This window comes from Cornus florida, unplaced genomic scaffold (genome assembly GCF_030987335.1).
Source record: "Cornus florida cultivar Cherokee Brave unplaced genomic scaffold, ASM3098733v1 CherokeeBrave_3.0.0_Hap2_Chr03, whole genome shotgun sequence".
NCBI classification, from domain to species: domain Eukaryota; kingdom Viridiplantae; phylum Streptophyta; class Magnoliopsida; order Cornales; family Cornaceae; genus Cornus; species Cornus florida.
Genome location: NW_026775573.1, coordinates 37151355 through 37177653, shown reverse-complemented (window position 1 = coordinate 37177653; position 26299 = coordinate 37151355). Strand labels below are relative to the sequence as shown.

General features: G+C 38.4%; 2 protein-coding genes and 1 long non-coding RNA gene across 3 annotated transcripts; 1 reads left to right on the top strand and 2 right to left on the bottom strand.

The window, feature by feature from the left end:
• Positions 1 to 1573: 1573 nt before the first annotated feature.
• On the bottom strand, positions 1574 to 4173 carry LOC132300287 (uncharacterized). Its single transcript, XM_059797306.1, has 3 exons — positions 3547 to 4173; positions 2989 to 3412; positions 1574 to 2495 (listed from the first exon to the last, which is right to left on the bottom strand). Exons 1-2 carry the CDS (start codon positions 3788 to 3790, stop codon positions 3003 to 3005), a joined length of 654 nt encoding a protein of 217 aa, XP_059653289.1. The 5' UTR covers positions 3791 to 4173; the 3' UTR covers positions 1574 to 2495; positions 2989 to 3002.
• Positions 4174 to 14270: 10097 nt separating this feature from the next.
• On the bottom strand, positions 14271 to 17706 carry LOC132300286 (uncharacterized). Its single transcript, XR_009480385.1, has 2 exons — positions 15624 to 17706; positions 14271 to 14804 (listed from the first exon to the last, which is right to left on the bottom strand). It is a non-coding gene; the product is annotated as an uncharacterized LOC132300286 (long non-coding RNA).
• A 2109-nt stretch (positions 17707 to 19815) lies between these two features.
• On the top strand, positions 19816 to 22321 carry LOC132301454 (probable LRR receptor-like serine/threonine-protein kinase At3g47570). Its single transcript, XM_059798704.1, has one exon. It carries the CDS (start codon positions 19816 to 19818, stop codon positions 22309 to 22311), a length of 2496 nt encoding a protein of 831 aa, XP_059654687.1. The 3' UTR covers positions 22312 to 22321.
• Positions 22322 to 26299: the final 3978 nt, after the last annotated feature.

The window sequence follows — 26299 nt, the reverse complement described above, 5'->3', positions numbered from 1 at the left end:
ATTCAATTGTGGGCTATTGGTTTTTCGAGTCTGATTTAATTCTAATTCAATTGTGGGCTCCCGTGACAGCTGAAGCTGGGCATTTACAACTTGTAACTTCACGGCAGCCCTATTCTCTCAGTGAAGATCCTGAAGAACAACTTCTCAAGTATAGGAACCACTTCATGCAATACAAAATTAATTTGGATGGTGAAGACAACATCGGAATTCCTGGCCTTGCATTCCAGCAGAAACGGAACGTTTACACTCAAGATGTGCGGTTTTACTCTGCGAAAGAGTACCCCCAGCACGATTTTGCTCGAACTTGCAATATTTTTTCTTGTTTTGCATGCCCAGTTTTTGGAACTTCTTCCCAGGATTGCATTGGTGTACTTGACTTTTCAACTTCTTCTTTTGCAGCCTTAAAAAGCACGTCCAATACGTTTTTGAAGCATTCTCTGAAGGTTTGTTGAAAGCTGAAACCCGCTTCAAATTAATTTGCTCAGATATTAATACTTTTTCCTTTTCATTTATCTAACCATTACAACTTTATGCACTTCATCTTCCCTTGCAGGCCGTGGGTTTGAAAAGTTCTACATGTAACCATACTAAGCCTAAAATTCCAGGTGCTGAAATCTACGAAGGCTTGGAAGTGGTATGCAAAACTCACAAGATACCTTTAGCTCTAGCATGGGTTCCATGCAGCCTTGGTTGCAGTTCTAGCTACATTGAACAATCTTTTCACATTGAAGAACCGACATGTTACATTATTGATACAAAGCTATTGGAATTCGTGTATTTCTGTGGTTTGATCGAGTTAAGAAAAGAGCAGGGAGTTGCTGTGAGGGCATATCTGTCACAGAAACCATGTTTTTGCAAAGACATTACTCAATTCAGCATAAATGAGTGCCCCTTGCTTCCGGATGCAAGTTTCTTTGGGTTAAAGGGTTGTTTTGCAGTTTCTGCGCTGAAAATCCTAATCACATACTTGAGTTCTTTTTTAATCCCGAAAACAACTACGGTGAGGACCCAATCTCATTTCTGGGCCCAATATTAGAAACATTGAGAGAACACTTTCCAAGCTTTAAGCTTGCCTCTGGAGAACTCGGGGACGGGATTGCAATTGCAATTATTAAACCTTTGGAACCTGTTGCTTTGGAAATTAATAACTCTGGAAGGAATTTAGTTAGTCCAGAGCAAATTAGCATTGCTTCTTCTCCAAATTCAGTTATGAGGGAGGAACTCATGAAGCTTTCTGGAAAAGGAATGAAAGAAGCCGCAGCAGCAATTATGAAGGGTAAGCTTACAATCTAATTAGATATTGTTTGAATCTTGCTCTTATTATTTTTAACTTTTCAGTTTCATAACTATGAGTTTTCTTTTGCAATTACAAACTCAATTTTTGCTATTGAATTCTAATTTTTGTAGTGAGCATATCCACGCTTAGGCGTAGATGCAGAAAATGTGGTATCCAACGGTGGCGATCGAATTCTAGTTCAGATCTGACACTTGTGAATCCAGTTACTGCACCACAACCATGCGCAGGGAATCCAGTTGCAACACCATCAAGGATCATAATTGCGACATGTGGAGGTGACACCATAAAATTTACACTACCTCTTTCTTCCGGAATGGTGGAATTGAAAGAAAAAGTGTCCATGAGGTTGGAGAAGCTAATCGGCGGAAGTTACAAAATTAAATATAAAGATGATCTCGGCAGCTGGATTTTGATGGCACGCCGCTCATCTTATTTTTAAACGACTTGGCCCCAAATCGCTGATGAAAATCTTGGGCCACATCTAGAATTGAGTTGCCTCTGTGAAGGTTCCAATGGCACATGTCGGAAATACCAGCCCATACCTGCCAGGTGAAGTCTCAATTATAAAAGAGGCGATCAGTAGTTTCCGCACTACGTCAACAGAGGAAACAAACTAATGCCAGAGATATTCCCCTTGTCTGAAGATAGGAGCTAGTCATTATAGCCTTATGAAGGACAAGAACCGTATGAGTGCTCCATCTCGGACAACCTCCACTCCAGCTGAGATCATCCCAGAAAACCAGAGGATACTTAATTCTGCATGCCTGCCACACCAGTTTGAAAGAAGATTGAGATGATTGCAACAACATTTGGTCCGCTCCCCCATTAATCTTGTGCTTCTGGAAGTAGATATGAATGTCTTGAACCTCATCGTTGAACCCGGAATTATTCCATTGCTGCTCCCGAATTAAATCAATCAGGACTGTCTGTTTGTTCCTATGAATTCCATGTACCCTTCTGAGCTGAAACACTTCTGAAATGAAGGCTCCATCACACCATGGGTCAAAGAAAAAATGTATAGTGTCGCCATTACCAATTTTATAACAACAATTCTCTTTGACTATATCTCTAACTGAGATTATACTCTTCCAGATTGAGGAGTAGGAAGCTCTAGGGACTGCGTGCCAAAATGATGCCTTTTTGAGATAACAATTTTAAACCATGCAACCCATAATCGACCAAAATGAGGCCTTTGTTCCTGCAAAGACATTACTCAATTCAGCAAAAATGTGTGCGCCTTGCTTCCGGATGCAAGGTTATTTGGGTTAAAGGGTTGCTTTGCAGTTTACTTGCAAAGCAACTGCGCTGAAAATCCTAATCATATACTTGAGTTCTTTTTAAATACCGAAAACAACTACGGTTAGGACCCAATCTCATTTCCGGGCCCGATATTAGAAACATTGAACGAACACTTTCCAAGCTTTAAGCTTGCCTCTGGAGAACTCGGGGACGGGATTGCAATTGCAATTATTAAACCTTTGGAACCTATTGCTTTGGAAATTGTTGACTCTGAAAGGAATTTAGTTAGTCCAGAGCAAATTAGCATTGCTTCTTTTCCAAATTCAGTTATGAGGGAGGAACTCATGAAGGGGATATCTGAGGGTATGCCCTCATTTGTGTAATGTACTTTATTGTTAGTATCTATAAATAATTCCTTCATTTAGGGGGAAAAAAACTAGTTTAGAACACACCTCTACATAATTAGTCAGATCACCGGCTCAATGACCATACTGATTACTGCCTTCAAATCGAATGGATTGGAAACATTCATTACGTCATTGAGACAATCTTGTACGTCATGGTCGCATGCCATCAAAATCCAGCTGCCGAGATCATCTTTATATTTAATTTTGTAACTTCCGCCGATTAGCTTCTCCAACCTCATGGACACTTTTTCTTTCAATTCCACCATTCCGGATGAAAGAGGTAGTGTAAATTTTATGGTGTCACCTCCACATGTCGCACTTATGATCCTTGATGGTGTTGCAACTGGATTCCCTGCGCGTGGTTGTGGTGCAATAACTGGATTCACAAGAGTCAGATCTGAACTAGAATCCGATCCCCACCGTTGGATACCACATTTTCTGCATCTACGCCTAAGCGTGTATATGCTCACTACAAAAATTAGAATTCAATAGCAAAAATTGAGTTTGTAATTACAAAAGAAAACTCATAGTTCTGAAACTGAAAAGTTAAAAATAATACGAGCAAGATTCAAACAACAATATCTAATTAGATTGTAAGCTTACCCTTCATAATTGCTGCGGCTTCTTTCATTCCTTTTCCAGAAAGCTTCATGAGTTCCTCCCTCATAACTAAATTTGGAGAAGCAGCAATGCTAATTTGCCCTGGACTAACTAAATTCCTTCCAGAGTTAACAATTTCCAAAGCAACAGGTTCCAAAGGTTTACTAATTGCAATTGCAATCCCGTCCCCGAGTTCTCCAGAGGCAAGCTTAAAGCGTGGAAAGTGTTCGCTCAATGTTTCTAACATCGGGCCCAGAAATGAGATTGGGTCCTCACTGTAGTTGTTTTCGGGATTTAAAAAGAACTCAAGTATATGATCAGGATTTTCAGCGCAGTTGCTTCGCAAGTAAACTGCATAGCAATCCTTTAACCCAAATAACCTTGCATCCGGAAGCAAGGGGCACTCACTTATGCTAAATTTAGTAATGTCTTTGCAGAAACAAGGTTTCTGTGACAGATATGCCCTCCCAGCAACTCCCTGCCCCTTTCTTAACTCGATCAACCCACAGAAATACACGAATTCCAATAGCTTCGTATCAATAATATAACATGTCGGTTCTTCAATGTGAAAAGATTGTTCAATGTAGCTAGAACTACAACCAAGGCTGCATGGAACCCATGCTAGAGCTAAATGTCACGGGCCTAGAGATTTGGCACAGCGGCACGGCCCGTGCGGCACCAAGGCGTTGCTTCAGCTCGCGCAAGCGCCCTGGTCAGCCACCACGACCTGCCCTCCCAATGATACATGCTGACTGGTTTCGGCCTGCCATGGCCTCGTCAGGGGAACGGCTCCAGCTCCCGACCAGTTTGTGCAGGGATGGCCAACTCCCTTCTTCATAGTCAAGTCCACGACCAGCGACAAGCACCTCGAACTGAACCGAGTCGACCTGCCTGAACTCTGAAGAGGTACCATCCTGTGCTCCTGCACGCCCCTTCCCTGGAACCATTCCCAGTCAAACTCTGCTCTTTGCCAACCAGCATGCGTGTCTTCCATCCTCCAAGCGTCTTAGGAATCACTTCGTGACATTCTCCCCCACCCAAATCCTGCGACGTCCTCGTCGCAGTGCGGCGCTTCACTACTGCGTCCACTCCCTTCCAAAGTCTGCCTCCATGCGGTATGCTCGCCTTCCCACCATCGCTTCCTTGTGCAGCTCCCTGCACTGCACTCGCCCAATGATAGGCCTCGGACCAAGGGGACGTCCACTCCTCAAGGACGTGACTCTTCTCCGTCATGCCGCCTCCGCGACATCCCGAGCAAGCAATGGCCTTCTGCCGACTTGATGCTCGCCCTTCACCATGGTTTGCATCACCCAAGGACTAAGCACGAACTTTGGTGCGCGCGGCCCTCCGGCCCTTCAATGCGCAACTTCAACGGACGCCTCTTCCTGGGGAGATGGAGGCTCTCCCCCCCAACTGCATTGATTCCTCCTCATCGACGCAACTTCAATGCACCGTCTTCATTCTCTGACCCCTCCCGGACCGACAAGGGGGCACCCCACCGTGCTTTACCCCAAGTCCTGCTCTGATACCATTTGTCACGGGCCTAGAGATTTGGCGCAGCGGCACGGCCCGTGCGGCACCAAGGCGTTGCTTCAGCTCGCGCAAGCGCCCTGGTCAGCCACCGCGACCTGCCCTCCCAAGGATACATGCTGACTGGTTTCGGCCTGCCATGGCCTCGTCAGGGGAACGGCTCCAGCTCCCGACCAGTTTGTGCAGGGATGGCCAACTCCCTTCTTCATAGTCAAGTCCACGACCAGCGACAAGCACCTCGAACTGAACCGAGTCGACCTGCCTGAACTCTGAAGAGGTACCATCCTGTGCTCCTGCACGCCCCTTCCCTAGAACCATTCCCAGTCAAACTCTGCTCTTTGCCAACCAGCATACGTGTCTTCCATCCTCCAAGCGTCTTAGGAATCACTTCGTGACATAAAGGTATCTTGTCAGTTTTGCATACCACTTCCAAGCCTTCGTAGATTTCAGCACCTGGAATTTTAGGCTTAGTACAGTTGCATGTAGAACTTTTCAAACCCACGGCCTGCAAGGGAAGATGAAGTGAATAAAGTTGTAATGGTTAGATAAATGAAAAGGAAAAAGTACTAATATCTGAGCAAATTATTTTGAAGCGGGGTTTCAGCTTTCAACAAACCTTCAGAGAATGCTTCAAAAACGTATTGGACGTGCTTTTTAAGGCTGCAAAAGAAGAAGTAGTTGAAAATTCAAGTACACCAATGCAATCCTGGGGAACGCAAGGCCAAGAATTCTGATGTCGTCTTCACCATCCAAATTAATTTTGTATTGCATTGAGTGGTTCCTATACTTAAGAAGTTGTTCTTCAGGATCTTCACTAAGAGAATAGGGCTGCCGTGAAGTTACAAGTTAAACGCCCAGCTTCAGCTGTCACGGGAGCCCACAATTGAATTAGAATTTGATCAGACTCGAAAAACCAATAGCGTAGAAAAGCGGTACTAATTCTTTCTGCAATCCCTGGATTGGCAGTGTCATTGGGGGTTTTGATATTCTGCATACCACCACCTACAAAGAGTTCAATTGAAAATTGATGTCAAAATTCAAATATAAAAATACTAGCATATGGGAAGAACTTCATCTATACATATCGTGGTTTTCCAGTGCTAGAGACTAAATGACTTTTTCTTTCATGTTTTTTTTTCCTTCTTTTTTCTGGTGAATGGTAAGCAATTATTAAATTAAATTTCCATGTCAAATAACTGAAGTGAAAAAATTAGGGAGAAGAAAGACAGAAACCGTGTACTTGTAGCAAAATGCCCACGCCTCGCTTTCTGAAACTTTCAAGCACTTGAGCAGATCTTTTACCAAAAATTTAAGACCACGTGTTTCATCATCTTGATCATGAAGAGGGGGTGTCTGATGATCTTTATCACGTTCACAAACCTCATCCAAATGAGGATTGTCGTTAGAACAAAACCTTCAGGCTCCTTAAAAAGTAGATCGTTGTTTAACAACAGAGGGTCCGAAGGAAACCCTTCTGAAAAACCAGGATCAGGAGGGTCTGCCATCTCCAACAATGAAGCTACCTACCTGATTAAAAAAAGTAATGCGGAAGACAATAATATCAATAAAGCTGAGTTTAGTTGCAACTGAACATAGCAATAGGTAAAGTGCAAAAACACCCTGCAAACCTGTTTTTTTTTTTAAGTATAGAAGAACAAATACAAAACCAAAAAGAGTAACCTTCATCCGAGAAGTAGAACACACAATCAATATATATATATATATATATATATATATATTTTGCAAGAGAGAGGGTTATCAGTTACAATTATTAGAAGAAGAAAAAATAAGCTATAATAATAAACCACATGTGACTCTACTGATGATTTACGCTTGCAGAGACGGTTCCAAGGAATGAACATCTCTGATCCCCAATGCGCCTCTCTCTACTTGACCTTTTGGAAAAAAAAAATGGAATTACTTCACATTTGCTGTTTGCAGAAGATACCATAGTATTTTGTGATGCAAGTGTAAGTCAGATGAGACTAGGGATAGCAATTTGACCCGCCCCCACGGTTACCCGCCCCACCCCACCCCATTTTTGGTGGTTTTGGGGGACCGTTTTGCTTATTTGGGTGGGGATGGTTTGATACAATAAAAACCCGCGCGGTTTTGGTGAGGGGGCGGGGGCAGGTCGCCCCGCACCGCCCCGCCCCGTTTAGATAGGCAAATCATTTAAGTACCCTAATTTTATTAATATACATATTTCCCACTATATATTAATTACCCCATATAACAATATTAAAGTAACAAATAAATTTTATTAAAAGAAAAAGTTGCAATGGTGAAGAATTGAAGATGAGGGAAAAAAAAGAGCAAATCCATTTCAACAATAATTAAATTATGGTCTTAAACGGGGCGGGGCGGGTACCCGCGGGGGTAAAAATGTTAAATGGTTACGGGGATGGGGTGGAAAGTTCCTCTGTTTTTACAATTTTGAGCGAGGATTGGGGCGGGGTTTTTAAACGGTTGCGGGAGCAGGGGAGGGTAGACCCACCCAAACCCGCCCCCGTTGCCATCCCTAGATGAGACATCTGAGATGCGTTCTCGCCTATTTCCAAGAGGTTTCTTGTTTCGGAACTCCAATTATCCTATTAATATGACTTGATAGCATTCGGCTTCATTATATCATATCATTACGGTCCTTGATTAAGTATGAGTCGTATGACTCGGATCAAATATAATGTACGGGAATTTTTTTAGGAATGGAGGGTAAGTGCATGGTTTCCTCAGTTCTGTTTCAGTCGGATTAAGGTGGTAAACCAGACCTCTGGTAAGCCAGGAAACATGTTTTTTTCCCAGTGGACTGTGGCGTTGGTGGTGTTGGTGTTGGAGACTATTTGTCATAGTGACAGAGCCATGGGGTGGTTTAAAGGCGTGTTTGCATTGAATTCGGGCTTCAGTGGGCAAATGTAGAAAGCTAGACTCCCTTGGAGAGTTGGAATGCAATCTGTTATGGCTGTTTACTGGTTCCTTCATCTTCACATTGGAGTGCTTATGGTAATTGTGAGAGAGCAAGTATTTTAAATTATTAGAGACAGAATTGCTTTCTTGTTTTTAGTATTCAAAATGGAATTGAAATCTTCGAGAGATTTAGGAATTGAAATAGGGTGAATAGAAATGGTTACCCAATTTCTTGATCTGTGCATGTGTTTCTTGATTTTGTTATTAGGCCATTTTGATGTGTACCATACTTCTTTGTCTTTTTTTATTTTTTATTTTAGTATTTATGCATTGTGTGTGTTAGTTGAACTTATTCAGTTATATTTGATATTTTACAAACTTAATTTCAAAAGCAAAAAGTGTAGATTATTGATAATGGAAAATCATAATCAAGCAAAAAATGCAAGGTCGGATGTGAAAAAAAAGGTGTTGTCATAGACTCATATCTATTTGTTTGGTCCTGCTATTCTCATGGATACATTTTGGGCCGATACCATCAAATGTTACACCTCTATGTAATATGTTGTGGGTTATTGCGTTCCCAAAATAAATGTATCTTTGTACCGAATGTCTTTATTGTTATTGCATGAATTTACGTACATGATTTCGAGGGCTCTTAGAGCAAGAATCTGGACTAAAAAGAGCTTTAGGAATGGAAAACATCATCTCTTAGAATGATAGGAACAGGAAGGAGTTTGAGGCTCAATTCTGGAAGAAACCATATTAGTAGTAGAAGGGAAAAACGCTATATAATAATCAGAATCAAAGGAAAAGCATGAAATCCTTTCTTGAGGTTGCCTGAAATCCTTTCTTGAGGTTGCCTCAGTTGTCTTGGACAGAAAGAGGCTGTGGGAGGAGCTACGTAGTGTCGGAAGTAGATGGGATGATCCCTGGTGTATTGGGGGGATTTTAATGCTGTTCTCAGGCCAAGCGAGAGATCTTCAAGGGGGTCCTTTGATTGGGCGATGATGGATTTTCGAATTTTGTGGAGACTCATTACTTGCTGGATCTACCTATGGAGGGAGGGATATTTACATGGGCGAGTGGGCGTGACTCTACTGTCATGTCTCGGCTGGACAGATTCCTTCTATCGGTGGAGATAGAGGAGAAATTTCCTGATGTGTCACAGGTGGCCTGTGCTAGGGCTGCTTCTGACCATGTGCCAATTCTTCTTGACTGTGGAGGGATTAGGAGAGGCAAATCCCCTTTTAGGTTCGAGAATATGTGGCTTCGTGTGGATGATTTTAAAGAAAGGGTGAGTAAGCTTTAAGGGGAAGTCCCAGTTTTCAAATTGCAGAAAAGTTAAAATGTTTGAAGAATGACATTAAGGTATGGAATAAGGAGGAGTTTGGTATGCTAGAGTGGAGGAAGAATCGTATGCTCACTGATATATCAGAGTTGGATAAGGAGGAGGGGATGGAGGGACTAGATACATTGGAAAGAAATAGGAGGGAGGAGTGTAAAGCACGGTTTGAAGAAATCGTGAGGATGGAAGAAATCTGGTGGAGGCAGAAATTTAGAGCATTATGGCTTAAAGATGGGGATCGGAATACCAAATTTTGCCACAGGTTAGCTAACGCTCATAGAAGAGGGAATAGCATGGGGAGAATTATTTTTGATGGGGTGACGGCTTCAACAGATGATGCAATACGGGCGGGTTTCTAAAAAATTGTATACAATGCATAGGCAAGTAGGTGACTTAAAAAATATAAAGGACTCGCACCCAGAATGCCAAAAATTGCTCAGAAAGTTCATAGTTATACATCCTAGAAAGCCAGCAAACTAGAAAGCATACCAGCACCCAATTTTTAAAATGGATAAACAAAGACGTGATAAAAAAGTTCACAAAAAGTAAAACCATGCACAACATATACCAAAGTTAATGTGGAACAAAATGATAATAAATGCACACACACACACACATGTTTTAAGTCTATGCATTAACCACATACACCAAAAGTTGAAAGTGAAACAAAGATCAAAGAGGGTATAACAATATGATAATACAAATGCCCGCACACGCATATGTACAAGGCCATAATAATCAAAAAAGCAAATATACAGATATAAGAAGCAACGGAAAAAAATTTAAATATAAAAAATAAAAAACACTTACAACACCAGTAGAAGAGTAAGTAGTGACACTAAACTTCTGGTCGCTCTGGTAGTCCTTGAAGAGAATATCTGCGGCACGAAACAAACAAGAAATTGAAAGAAAACATTCCAAACTATCAATCCAATCAACTAAGACAAATGAATGGGATATTCCAAAAATATAAAGTACTGGCACTTTACGTGTTCAACTAAACATTTTGAGCTAGTGTCTATTGTTATTGTGCCAGAAAAACATCACACACACACACACACACACATAGATATATATATATATATATATATATCATGTTAATTAACATAGCATATTTCTAAATCCTAAATTGCAACACCATTATTTGCCCTTTGTGAATGGTCACTTCTTTTTTAACGAAACAACTATGTTGAAGCACTTCAGTTTCTCCACGAACTGATTTTCAACCACATGATATGCAAATCTTGCAAAGAGTTTGTCAATCACAGTGTCACCAAAATGACTAGCCAAGATAGGCTAAATTTTGCCGCCATCATATTGGAGGCGTATTTTATTTTTTTGGTCTTTTAGGGACGGAAATGTTAGGACTGTCACCAAAAAGGGTGTCTTTAGGGACAGTTTTTGTGTTGTCCCTAGAGGACTCAAAAAATCAAAACTACCCAATTATTTTTCTTAACATTTTCAAACACTCTGATTTAGTTTAGAGACAGAGAGGAATCATGCATCCACTACTTACAGACTGAAAATTCTTTATTAATCAAAGAGAAGCTAAATGTCTCTTCATCGTCAAACAACATGGACAATTTAAAGTAACTTACTGAGGAAAAAAAAAAAAAAAGAGGAAGAAGAAGAAGAAGAAGAAGAAGAAGAGAAGATTGAAAGTGTATCATGATTATTCAACTGTTAGTACACTTAATTCAATGCATTTGCATAACAAGAAGAAAGAAGTATGTTCATCAAACTATTTCCCTAAAGGAGGCATCATGGAACAAAATTGTGTGTGCTGTGGGGCCGATACACCATAGTTGTTAAAGGCTCAAAGCGCACAAAAGCGCAAATGCCTCCTGGAGTCTGAGGCGCAAGGCAAGGCGCGCGCCCGACTAAAGCAAGGCTCACGTTGAAGAAGAAAAAAAAAAAAAAAAAAAAAAAAAAAACTCACCCAATAAAGTATTAAAAGTATTAAAGATGCAATAGTATATACATATTTATCCCATGTTGGGTGATGAATTATTTTAAGTCCATGTTCCAATCACTCACTTTTTCAACCATACATGACAACGATGATAATAAGGTTTATTGTCTACTTTTTAGCAAATAAAATTCGACCGTAAACAAAATGTTTATATGAAATTTCTTTTACCATAAACATTTCCATCTCTCGTTAGTAAATGGGATCACATTCTGAACCAAAAATTGAAGACTTAAAACAAACAGTTCGAAATTAAAATTCCTGACAGGAATCAACATGACAAGGGCAACCCCATACTGTAGCATAGTTTCACTGAGCATGAATGGCGCACAAATCTTGAAAGATGATACGTAAAGCATACAAGATTTACATTATCAGAGTAATTAGCTGACAGTCGATTTCAATCTATAAACAAACTGCTAAACAAAATACACAATATACTCTTGAATTGAATATACAATTAGCTCAATGTATGATACAGAAACAACGAACTGCTAATAAAAAAATAATAATAAAAAGAAGAATAAATCTGCCAGAGTCGAGAAAAAAAATAAATAAATAAATCTGCCAGAGTCGAGAGAGCCGGGAGAAAAAAAAAAAAAAAACTGAGACTGAGAGATGATAGATCCGGCAGATCCGAGAAGAAGAAGAGAAGAATAAGAGAGAGAAGGAGAACTTACCGGAGATCCGGCAGATCCGAGAGTCCGCAGATATCGCCTTCGCGGCTTCGCTGCCTGTGTCTTCTTTCCTTTTGCCTTTTGGTTTTTTTTTTTTTTTTTAAATGTTTTGTAACTTGTAGGTTTTCTATTATATTAACTAATAAAATAATATAATATAAATAATAATAATATAACAATAAACAATACAATTAATAGAAAACAATTAAAAATAAATAAAAAACCATTTTTTAAGCCGGCGCGCTTGTTTGGGAATTTCATTTCCCATCCCTATTTCCTATTAATTTTTCATTCTCCGTTCCCGCTTAAAATTTTGTCAAATCTTCATACTAGTCCCCGCCACCTTATCCCCGTCCCGCCCCTGTTACAATTTTCCTTTTACTTCTTCCTTCCTCTATTTTTCTCAGTAACTAAACAGAGGGTACAGGAAAACTTTCAATAATATTACAAAACAACAGTCAACACAAGTAATTACCAATCGAAAACAAAGAAGAAAACCCCACAAAATTGAGGTCCAAAAGGTTCAAAACAAACAAAAATTAACAAATTGCAAGTACTTACAGCGAAAATCCAAGAAGAAGAATCAGAAGATCCCGCAGAGAGCAGATCGTTGACACGAGTCACGCGATGAATCCAATCTTACGAACTCCGAAAAGAAAGCTTATGGCTTAAAGAGGAAGTAGGAGATAAACAGTTAAATATAGATTAGCAATAGTAGAAGCACATAAGACCCAGTAAATCTGAGAAACAAAGAGATCTCAACACTTAACAGAGCAGGTGAAATAACTTACTGGACGCCTGTGAGTCGGTGACTTGAGTGATGATCTGATGACACCGGTGTTTGAGGGAGGATGACAAATTGACAGGGTGGGTGCCAAGCTGTGGCGGCCTAAGGCTGTGCCACTGTGGTCGCTTGCTCAGTTTCTCTCTCTAAAACTAGAGAGAATGAAACGAAGTGGGCCAAGTGGCTAGGATTAGGGTTAGACAAAATGTTCATATATATACTAAATCTAATTTAGTAATAATTTATTATATGTAAAGGTATATTAGTAATTTCATACTTAATTGAGGCGGGCAGGGCAAGTTTACCCCCTTCTCGGCCCCGACGAATTTTCATTATTTATCCCGATTCCCGTTTACTTAAAAGAATTTTCATTCCCTTTATAAACGAGGCGGGGCGGGGAGGGACGGGACGGAAAAATTTGCCATCTCATTCGCATATTTAAGGGGGGAAAAAAAAAATTGGCCTCCTTTGGGTGGGCTTATTTTGAACTACTGACTGACTGGGCTAATGCTTTAGTCTTCGGCTGTCCACTCTTGTAAATATAGAAAACAAATGCACGTGGAGATCCAATTACAAACAACAAAGGAATCAATATCGATGAATGAAAAAGTACTATACTTTTATGGGGTGAATTTTCATTTATTTCATACTTAAATTTATGTTCATTCATTAATTCAGTAAAAAGTATAATCATCTTGTCTTTTCAATAACCACGATGACTTAAAATTCATAAATAGGTCAATTGTCACTGCCTGTGCTAAATACCCTAAAAAAATTCAATAAAAGTAACTGTAGTTCAATAAAAATAAGTAAATCACTAAAGTTCACAAAAACTCATTTTTTTTTTAATTATGTTGTAGTATCTTTGCATCTTGGGACTTATGCTCTAGGTTGAAAAAATTCACGATTATAATAATTGATTCGTTAGTTACCACATAATTTAAATTAGGGGTGGTAATTAGTGTTTGCGGGTCATAATTATATCGTGCAACCTAAGAGTATTATACTAAATAACTCAACCCAAACACGAACCTATTTAATAATCGTGTCAAGAATCTTAATACTAATCCGATCTATTTATTAAACGGGTTACACTAATGACTTATTTACTAAAACAAAATATTATATTATTAATAATACTCAATCAAATAATAAATACTATAAAAATATAAGTTTCAATCCAACCAAAATAATAAATAATATCTAATTTACAAAAAAAAATAAGTTATAAGACACAAATTTAGATAGTTATTTTAGAACTTAAATAAAAATTTGTTTATGAGACGCATAGTCAAACAAGTTGAACCCTCAATCCAAACACAACACGATCAACTAAACGGATTAATCGTGTCGACCCGTTTAATGAGATGAATCCGTTTAAGGTCAACTCAAACCCACTCAACTCGTGTCGTGTTCGAGTCACGTTGACAGGTCATGTCAAAATTTGCCAACACTATAAACTACGAATTTAATTCTGTATTTTCTGCACGCAATAAACCTACGAAGTAAATCTACAAGTCAGTGCAAACTTCTCAGCCTTTTTGTTTGAATGATAGATATAAAAAGTGTTTCTGTTTCACAAAAACATTAAACATATACAGAAGTCTCTATGTTATGTGTTCTAAGCTACTACTTAATTCTGTATTTTCTTCTCCTTCTCTGCTCCAATACTTAAATATGCATTCCTGATATCATGCAGTTCTGCAAGAACATCTCTAATAAACATTCTTTGTCTTGGCAATTCAGCACAACATATGACTCCAATTTGAAGAATCATTGCCAAACAGTTCTCTAATGCGCCAATGTCACCTCTTCCACTTTTTTCATCTCTTTTCAACTCATCTTCCTGCTCCGGTACTAGAAGGGGATCGACTAGAAGGGGATCGACTATTTATGTCACCCGCGCTGGGAGGGCCATCCTGGCGTAGTTCTGGAGGCTCAAATCATCCAAAAACATGCTGCTGGTGGGCCTTTTCCGGTAAACATCTCTAGCGATGATTCCATAGCTGTATACATCGCCTTTTGCTGTCACCTCCCCACCTAAACCATACTCTGCAGTTAACAAGAACTAATTAGAGGTGTTCAAGCATGTAAAATATATAATGTAGACAGATTCATACTCGTATCTTGACATAACCATGTCACAAAAGTTGAATGATGTCTCTCTATGTTCGGTTGGAATTGGAGCTTTGGAATTAGAATTGAACCAATATTTCTCCAATTTCATTAAGCCGAACATAGGTAATATTTGAAGAAAGGATGATAAATGGACAACAAACAAGCAATTAAGACAAATGAATGGGATATTCCAAAAATATAAAGTACTGGCACTTTACGTGTTCAACCAAACATTTTGAGCTAGTGATTATTGTTATTGTGCCAGAAAAACATCATACACAGACACACAGATATATATATATATATATATATATATATATATATATATATCATGTTAATTAACGTAGCATATTTCTAAATCCTAAATTGCAACACCATTATTTGCCCTTTGTGAATGGTCACTTCTTTGTTAAAGAAACAACTATGTTGAAGCACTTCAGTTTCTCCACGAACTGATTCTCAGCCACATGATGTGCAAATCTTGCAAAGAGTTTGTCAATCACAGTTTCACCAAAATGACTAGCCAAGATAGGCTAAATTTTGCCACCATCATATTGGAGGCGTATTTTATTTTTTTGGTCTTTTAGGGACGGAAATGTTAAGACTGTCACCACAAAGGGTGTCTTTAGGGACAGTTTTTGTGTTGTCCCTAAAGGACTGTCAAAAAATCAAAACTACCCAATTATTTTTCTTAACATTTTCAAACACTCTGATTAAGTTTAGAGACAGAGGAATCATGCATCCACTACTTACAGACTGAAAATTCTTTATTAATCAAAGAGAAGCTAAATGTCTCTTCATCGTCAAACAGCATGGACAATTTAAAGTTCCTTACTGAAAAAAAAATAAAAATAAAAATAAAAAAAAGAAGAAGAAGAAGAAGAAGAAGAGAAGATTGAAAGTGTATCATGATTATTGAACTGTTAGTACACTTAATTCAATGCATTTGCATAACAAGAAGAAAGAAGCACGTTCATCAAACTATTTCCCTAAAGGAGGCATCATGGAACATAATCATATTTGTTAAAGGCTCAAGGCGCACAAAAAGGGCAAAGGCCTCCTGGAGCCTGAGGCGCATGGCGAGGCGCGCACCCGACTGAAGCAAGGCGCATGTTGAAAAAAAAAAACAAAACTCACCCAATAAAGTATTAAAGATGCAATAGTATATATAAAGAAGCAAAAGTCAACTAAATGAATTACTTAAGTTCAATATTCATCATAAAGATGCCAAAGCCAACTAAATCAAGTACTTGAGTTCAACAGTGAATAATCAAACATATTAACATAAAGATGCAAAAGTCAACTAAGGAGAATTATGAGATAAAACTAAAACAAACAGACATCATTTCTTCCTAAGAAGACAACACCAACGAATCTAAATATCATCCTCGTCATCAATAACCATAACATCATTTTGTAACAAAATAAACCAGATTTCATGTCAATTAGCAAAATCAGATTTCAATTTCAAAGCAATATTGAAATACAGAGCTGCAGATTTCATACTTCCAGTTCAGTTCAGTATTAAAAAAAAAAAGACAGAGCTGCAGCCTGCAGTCCAGTTCCAAACTTCCAGTTCAGTTCATAAAAAAAATAATAATAATAGAGTTGCAGATTTCATAAAAAAATAAATAAATAAATAAAATACACAGATTTCATAAATAAAAAATACAGAGCTGCAGATTTCATACAAAAAATAGACAAATTTCATAAAAAAAATAAAACAGATTTCATAAAAATTAAAAATTAAAAATAAAATTAGAACCCAATTTTTTAAGAGAAACAGGGCCCAGTACTTTATATTAATCCCAAATTCAAGTAATTTCACATAAAGAAGCAAAAGCAGGAAATTCCAGACACGAAACAAAAGAGGGCAAAAATCTGTAAGTTGGAAAAATAAATGCCAAACTCAACTAAGTTCTGCCGAAGAAGAGAGAAAAAAAGAGAGAACTCAAATAAGTTCTGCCGAAGAAGAGAGAAAAAAAGAGAGATTCGTGAGAAGAAGAAGAGGCAGATTCGTGAGGAGCAGTCAGCAGATTCGTCGCAAGCCCTAGCCCTTTCCTTTTGCTTCAGTCTCTTTGCTTTCAAATCACTTTCCTATTGCCTTTTATTTTATTCGTTTTGGTTTTGTAAAAAACAGTAATAATAAACAAATAACATAAAATAAACATATTAAACAAATAAGAAATAACAATAAAAGGAGACGATTGCGCCTGTGGCCTTGTGCCTTAGTAGCAGAGGCGCGTGCCCTCTTCAACCCAGTTGCCTTAAAGTCCTTAAACGCGATATGATGGCACCTGTAGGAGCCTTGCGCCTCAGGCGGGCGCCTTTGACAACTATGACACACACTATTCGAGTCAGGAGGCAATTGGCATAACTATTAACACTATTTTTCTTATTCAACCATGAAAGTAAGAAGTTAGCAATGAAGCACAGACACTTCTACAAAGGAGCCGTATCTGTGATGTGTTCATGTCGGATATTCTGTGGACAAGTGTCCAACTCTTCATATACTTGTCGGTAAATATAAATAAATTTTTTTATTATTTTGGACATTTTCTCGACACTTCGCTGACATTTCTTGGACACTTAAGCCGACACCTTCAAACATTTCTAACACAAGCCTACTTGGTAATATTGAAAATAATATGAACACATTCTAAAATGCTAGAACTTTTTTCTTTAAGAAAAATTGACATTATACGCATCTGATCACAATTCACAAGCGAATCATTAAATTATATTTGTTCATTTAAAATAATAACACTATTATGACAAAGTAGTGGAATAACTATATATATGATATAAAAGTCGTTACAACTTTTAGTATAGTAATTAGAAATGAACTAAAATTTTACAATACTATTACTCAATAGATGTATATAAATAAAAATTCATATTTATTTATAGTCGTGCCCAAGGCGTACCCGTATCCTATTTTTTTATAATTTGGGATGTCGAAGTATCCGTGTCCATGCTACAGGATGTTAGGAACATGTTAATACTAATTTTGTTTGGAAGATGCTTTTTAGAATGAAAAAGTACAGGGTAAACTACACTAACACCCCCGTGGCTTGCCTCCATTATACCCCGATACAAGAGTGGTTTGGAATAAAACCCCTAAATTAGCAAAAACCTTAATTCTATTGAACACCAATTTCATAATTTCACTACAACAAATTGGAACTACAAAATTTCTAGAATTCATAATACACACACACACACATATATGTGTGTGTGTATTATGATATGTGTGTGTGTGTATCCCAAATTGAGAGAAAGAGAGAGTGTAGAATGAAACATTATGAGTTGAGGGCTTGTAGGAAGCGGTTCGATATGAGATGGCTTCGCCGGCTATGACAGTCCAGACCGAGATTCAACAAGGTGGTGGTGGAGGTGGCGATGGTAATGGTGGAGGTGGAGGTGGAGGTGGAGGTGGAGGTGGAGGTGGTGGGTGGTGGTTGTGGGGGGAGGTTGCGGTTAGTGGAGGTAGCAATGGTTTTGGGGGAAGACTAAAAGGGTGACAAAAAAAAGAGTAAAAATATATTAATATGCAGTTAATATTAAGAAGGGTATTTCAATCGTTTAATTGTTTTGACATTTTATATCAAAAATTAATAAAATATTGAATGGCAAATTAGACATTTCACCTCTATTTTAGGCTATATTTGGATTCAAAATTCGACTGATCATTGTCAAAAATGAGAACAAACCTTATTAGTTGAATACCCAAAAAATAATTAAAAATAATAATAATACTCCACTGGTCAATGGTTATCGGATTCCACATTAACGATTCTTTGGTGTAGTTTAGACAATCAGTGAATGCCACGTGTGAAATTGAATCACTCTTGGAGTCACTCTTGGAAAGTGTCACTATAAAATTATAGAAGTATGTATGCATTTCTCTTCTTATTATACACATGCATAATGCAAGTGATGCAATAAAAAGTCGGTCATAATTATTTCACAAAGACAGCGGTCACTTATTGGAAACAAAACCAAAGTCGGAAACAACTCTGGTTCAAGCGAGTAGATCAGGTGCTGGTTCAAGTGAGTAGATCAGGTGCAGTACAGCGTTAATCTACAATTCTCACATACGTATAATTGTGTGTATGTGTGAGAATTGTAGACCAAGTACAGTGTTGTACTGCATCTGACGGTTCACAAGTCTCACATGCGTAATTGTGTACGTGTGAGAATTGTGGACCCTCAAATGCAGTACATCACAGTGCCGTACAAAAGAGGATACAGGCTCCTACTTCAAGCACACCAGGCCAACATCACAGTGCCGTACAAAAGAGGATACAGGCTCCTACTTCAAACACACCAGGCCAACATCACAGCGTCGTACAAAAGAGGACACAGGCTCTTACTTCAAACACACCAGGCCAAGTCTGGCGGGAAGCTAATGGTTACTTTCAACCCCCAAACACACACTACCAAAATCAACACAAACCCACTTTTGACATCTTCAATTTCTACCAAAGTCAATTTACTAATCCAGGTGATTGCATCATGACAAACTCACGTTCTAGAAGTGGGAACCACGAGAATTGATAGTGCAAGTGTATTGCCTTGACACAAAAAATTGTGGTTAGTTTATAAGCTTATCTATGACTTGTGCATAAAGCCCACTGTTTAGCTAATTTCCTCTACATTTTGACACTAAATTGAGCAAATCAACATGTTTCTCAGGCTACTATGCTCATCTTTCTCTCTCATTTCAGTTCTCCACCTTAACATTCACTCTGCTAAATCAGCTACAACCAACACTTTTCGTCACACAAATGAGACACGAAGCCTTGCTTGCCATCAAGAATCAAATACAGGAAGATCTTTCCCTGGTTCTAAGCTTGTGGAGTGATTCTTCTGCAATTGGCATGGAGTCACATGCAGTCAACAGAATCAAAGGGTGACCGGCCTAAACATGTCATTGCACAAAATGGTAGGTTCATTGTCTCCTTACATAGGAAATATAACTTTCCTTAGTGTGATCAATCTTGAGGACAACAACTTCCATGGCACCATCCCTGAAGAAATCGGCAGATTGACTCGCCTCCAATATCTTCTTCTAGCCAACAACTCCTTTCATGGGATGATTCCGACTAACCTGACTCGTTCTGACCTTGAAGTCATTGATGTAAACGGAAATGATCTTGAAGGAACAATTCTTGTCGAGTTCAACACCTTGTCCAAGCTCCAACAATTGAGTCTTTCCAGAAATCACTTCTCTGGAAAAATTCCACCGTCATTGGGGAATCTCACCTCGCTGTGCTTTCTCAGTCTATCTACTAACAATCTACAAGGAAGCATTCTTGTTGATCTTGGAAAGCTTTTTAACTTAGAAGTCTTCCAGGTGACTTCAAATCAATTGTCCGGTACAATTCCTGCACAGCTCTACAACATCTCTTCCATCAAAATCTTAGCTGTTAACCACAATCTGTTAATTGGACATCTTCCATCTAGCTTAGGCCTGAATTTCCCAAAGCTCCACTCAATTTTCGCTGAAAGAAACAGATTTTTTGAATCCATTCCTGCATCACTAGCAAATGCTGCCGGAATTGTGATAATCATTCTTGGAGGAAATGCTTTTAATGGGCCAATACCACTGGATTTGGGAAGCCTTCATGAACTACAAGTGTTACATTTAGGCGGTAATCCACTGCGAACTGACAGAAGCAAAGACTTCAGCTTTCTGACCTCTTTCACCAACTGCACCAAGTTGAGACTACTGAGTTTATATGAAATTCACATTGGAGGTATGTTGCCAAATTCTATTGCGAATCTATCCACCACTCTCACATCACTGTATTTGCAAGGGAACTATATATCTGGAAGCATACCTGTTGGGATTGTCAACCTTGTCAACTTGGTCGTGCTCAACTTAAACAATAACATGCTCACAGGTAGTATTCCAGATTCCATTGGAAAACTTACCAGGTTGAATAGACTCAATATTTCAGCAAACAAAATCTCTGGAAGAATTCCAACCTCTATTGGCAACATTACTCGACTAAGCGTACTTGCTTTACAAGAAAATGTGCTAGAAGAAAGCATACCAGCTTCCTTGGGAAATTGCAGAAACTTGGAAGTGCTAAATCTTTCACACAATCACCTCACTGGTCCCATACCTGAACAAATTTTCCATCTGTCTTCCAATACACGTTGGCTCTACTTAGCTAGAAATCATTTGACAGGATCATTACCACCGCAAGTGGGCAACATGAAAAATCTTGAGGTGTTGGACATTTCAGAAAACAAGCTCTCTGGTGAAATTCCAAGTACTCTTGGCGATTGTCTGAAATTGGAATCCCTCAACGCACGAGGCAATTCCTTCAGAGGAAATATACCTTCATCTTTTGAACTATTAAAAGGCATTCAAGTCGTAGATCTTTCTGGTAATAATTTGTCAGGGCAGATTCCAAGGTTTCTTGGTGAGTATGTTTTTATTAAAAAACTCAATCTTTCGTATAATATGTTCGAGGGTGAAGTTCTAAAGGAAGGAATCTTTATGAACATTAGTGTGATTTCAGTTGAGGGAAATAACAAGCTGTGTGGAGGAATTGAGGCATTGCAATTGCCTGCATGTCCTACCACAGTCTCAAAGAAACAAGGAAAGTCTTCTGCTCATAAAAAAAATCTTGTGACTAGTGTTGTGCTAGGTATTTTGTCAATAGCATGTGGTGGTGCTATTCTTTACCTAATCAGAAGGCACAAACAGGAACCCAATTTGGCCTTACCAATGAAGATGATCCAGTATCCAAAACATTCTTATGCAGAACTTCTTCAAGCTACCAATGGGTTCTCTCCAGCCAGCTTAATTGGTGATGGAACATATGGTTCAGTTTATAAAGGGACCCCCAACAGTTATGAACAAACTGTTGCTGTGAAGGTTTCAAACCTCCAACAAGATGGAGCCAAAAAGTGCTTTATGGCTGAATGTGAGGCATTGAGGAACATTCGTCATCGCAATATCATCAAGCTCATTACATCTTGCACAAGCATAGATTTTAAGGGCAACGATTTCAGCGCTTTGGTTTACAAGTTCATGCCAAATAGGAGTTTAGAAAGTTGGCTACATCCAAATTCATCTGATCTGCATCACTCAAAGAGCCTAAACTTAGTCCAGATGCTAAATATTGCCATCGATGTGGCCTCTGCATTGGATTATCTTCACAATCATTGTGAAACACCAATTGTCCATTGCGACTTAAAGCCAAGCAACATTCTCCTAGATGACAACCTCTGTGCCCATGTAGGTGATTTTGGCCTTTCAAGGTTTCTTTTCGCCTCCGCAAGTAATCCAAGTCATGGACAAAAGAGTTCAAGTGGGATAAATGGAACAGTAGGATACATCGCTCCAGGTAATTTGTTGTCCACTTATTATCCTTTCTTCAAATCTACTGAGAAACAATATTCTACTTTGGTGACATGGTGATGTCATGTTAAGATATGAGTATGAAACTAATTACATTATTTCAAAGAAACAGAAGTTAGGTAATATAAAGTTTACAAGTTTCAACCCCTCTTAATTCTTTCTAACTGCAGAGTATGGTTTTGGTGGGGAGGTATCAACACAAGGTGATATATACAGCTACGGAATCGTCTTACTAGAGATGTTTACCAGAAAAAAGCCCACCAAGGGCATATTTATGGATTATTTTAGCCTCCAGAACTACGCCAAGATGGCCCTGCCAGCCCAGGTGACAGAGATTGTTGACCCCTTACTAGTACAAGAGCAGGAAGATGAGTCGAGAAGAGATGAAGAAAGGGGAAGAGGTAACATTGGTGCATTAGAAAATTGTTTGGCATCGATTCTTCATATTGGAGTCATATGTTCTGCTGAATTGCCAAGACAAAGAATGTATATCAGAGACATTCTTGCAGAACTGCATGTTATCAGGAATGCATATTTAAGGATTTGAACAAAGGAGAAGAGGAGATGAAGAATTAAAAAGTAGCTGAGAACACATAGCATAGGGAGTGCATGTTCAAACACACTTCTGTATCCGTACAATGTTTTTTTGCGAAACAGAAACTATTTCATATCTATCACTCAAACAAGAAGGTGGAGAAAGCTGCAATGACTTGCAGACTTGCTTTGGAGGTTTATTGTCTGAGTGCAATGCTAGGAAAATAGTTGTTAAGCATTAAAAATGAATTCATAGTGTATGTAGTCAGACTTCTTATGGATAGGATGTAGCATATTTTTCATGACAAAAATTACAATGTTTGCCTAGAAGTTGATAATGTAGTGAGAGCAGAAGTGTAAGAGTAGAAAATCAAAGAATTATCCATAATTATGTTGCTAAAGTTTGCATGCTGACTCTGTGGCAACTACAAATTGAGAATTGTTACCATAATTTGCATACGCGGATGGGGCCACTGACGTGGGCCTGTGCAAGCATAACTAACAAACTTGTTAGCTAAGTCATGAATTTTTGTCAACCTCATACATAAGCCCCAAAATGCACTCGTACTCTACCTTTCACAATATAATTCAATAAAAATGAGTTTTAAGTGAATTTTAGACATATTTATTAACACTATTTAACACAAGTAGTGACCTATTTATGAATTCTAAGTCATCATGGTTATTGAAAAGGCTTAGTAATTATAGTTTTTACTAAATTAACGAATAAAAATAATTTTGAGTATGAAATAAATGAAAATTCATGCTATATGTAATATTTGAGAATTAAAAGTAAGACAATTAATAAATTTGAAAAATTAAAATAAATGAAAAATGATAATATAATTAAAAAGCACTAAGAAAATTATGAATAATGACATATGTAACATGTATATCACAAAAAAAGTTACCCTATATGAGTGAAAAAATTAAATAAAATAAAATTTAAAAAACAAAAAAATAAAATAAAATTTTCCCTCCATCTCAAGAGAGTTTATTTATTGAGTATTGATAATTTATGCACATGTTTTATCATATTAATTGGGGTTAATTGCAAAAATCCCTTGAACTTTCTTTCTTTGGCAAATAACCTCCTAAACTACAAAATACCCCCTTAATCTAAATGAAATATATAATTAGGTCAAGACCATCAACTACCGTTAACAAAAAAGTGAAATGACCCTTTTGCCCTGTAATCCACTAAAGTTTGATGTGTAATGAAGAAATCAGAATGTCCAATTTCATGGTGCCAACCCAGCCCCACCTTATCACATTGTCTCATCAACCCACCACAGTTAAACCATTCATCACCACCATTTCTTCCAATTAAAACCCAAATCAACACCATGAAGAAATGGAGAGAAAAGGTCATCATTCCAAGCTAAAGAGTGAAACTAGTACCTAATTCAATCGATGTCTCATCTTTACTTATCTCAAACAATGGATTTCTCACTTTCATCCAATTCTACCTCACTAACACAAGTACATTCACTCCTTGATGCTTCGAAATCACTCGACTATTCTCCAAATTCAATTTCTCCAATTCTCTCTTCCGCTGTCGTGACCAATTTCATCCACTGGAATTTTTTTTTTTGGTGCCAGATTTCATTGTTTCTTTCATGGAGTTTGTATTGGAATAGAGAAATTAGGGTTTTGAATTTTTTTTTTTTTTCCCCATTTTAGACAAAATTATCTCATTAGGGTTTTTATTTTTTCGAATGAAATTGAAGGTAAAATGATGGTGACGGAGTGGCAGAGGTTGGGGTTGAGTGAAACACAGGAGAGAGAAGCAGTGGAGGTGTGTGAAAGAGAGAGGGAGAGAGGGGGGGGGGGGGGGGGGGGGGCATGTGGATTTTGAAGGAGGCGATGGAGAGAGATCCGGGAGACAAAACAGCGATTGTGAGCTGGTTATTAAGGACCAAAATCTCCTTTAGTCTTGAACCCATGTAGCCAAAAACTAAATGGGATTTAGTCACGATCAATCATATGTGGCAAGCACTCGAGAATCCATGGGATCAAAAGAACATGCCCATATTCAATGGGACTAACAAAGACCAGCTTACTGCAACTTTCCTCCAAATATAAGTTCTTTAGGAAACGAAGTACAAAAAAGGGAGTACATACATTTATGGCAACAACACTTGGAGAGTTCTAGACATCAATGGGTGCACTGGGGAAGAACTGGACTTGATCGTCTTCAGTTGCTTCAAACTAGATTAGCAACTCTTCCTGCCAACTTTAGTAAAGTTGAATTCTTTCCCATCAAATGGCTGGAGAACCACATGCACACACACACACACACACACACACAGAGGTGAAAATGTGAGGAAGAGAGTGTTTTGAAGAAGAAGATTGATTACAGTTTTTAAATTTGCAATTAACAGTCAGAAGGGCCTTTTTTTCTTTTAAAGTATCATAACTAGTCACGTGACAGTCAAACCGCATTAAACCATTAGCTTCTCAACGGTACAATGACGGCAAGGGTTTTTTTTTTTTTTTTGTATAGAACGGGATAATCAAAGGTGCTCATTGTCTAAATAGTATTTCAAGGGGTTTCTTGCTCAAACATGCATATCATGTTTGTTAATTGTCCCCATTCTCTTGCACTTTGACTAAAAAATTCATGGTGCACTAAAGTATCAAAAATATCAATTCCTCTATATAATCCAACCCCCCCCCCCCCCCCCCCCCCCAACACACACACACACACACATATATATATAAATATATAATGGTTACCATGAGAAGAAACTCAACCATTTCTCATTTTTCTCTTCCCCAATGAAGCTACAACAATAATATAATGGCTTCAAGCATCATGATGATGAAAAGATCATTTCAGGCACGACATGGTCTCCGCTCATACTACAAACCCAATAAATGGTCATCCTCAAACAAGAACTCTCTTTTTTTTTTTTTTTGGAAGTTAAAGCAATTACGCACACACCCTACCTCCACTGAGGTTCGAACCCCCGACCTCTCCCTTTGGAGAGGAAGGGGTGATACCACTGGGCCAATTGGTCCTTTGGTCTCAAACAACAACTCTACTAATGCCCAAAAACATCCTCAACTTCCTTGCATTCTCATAATTTCCAAAAGCTACCATTATTTTCCAAAATCAATTATTCTCGGCATCACCAATATCAATTCCTGCGATTGGGATTGAGATTCCTTTTCCGGGGAGCTTCTGCCCGACGTGGGGAGGGAAAAGCAGAAGAAGAGAGAGGTGAGGGGAAGGGGTGGGTTGGACACTGCAAACATTCATGTGGCAGACGAAGAGGATTACATGAGCGTGTGCTCACTTAGAAAGGCAATTATTTCTTAAGTTTGATTACTATTTATCCTTTTTTTTTTGAGTTTAAGGTCACCCTAAAGCAAATCTTTTTTTTTAATTTTGATCACCAAAATTTAATTTAATTTTCCCTTTTTATGGATAAGGTAGAGTTGCATACATTTGCCAATGAATATCTGACCATCAAGTAACTTAGGGTTCAGATTCTTAAATCAAAGGGTG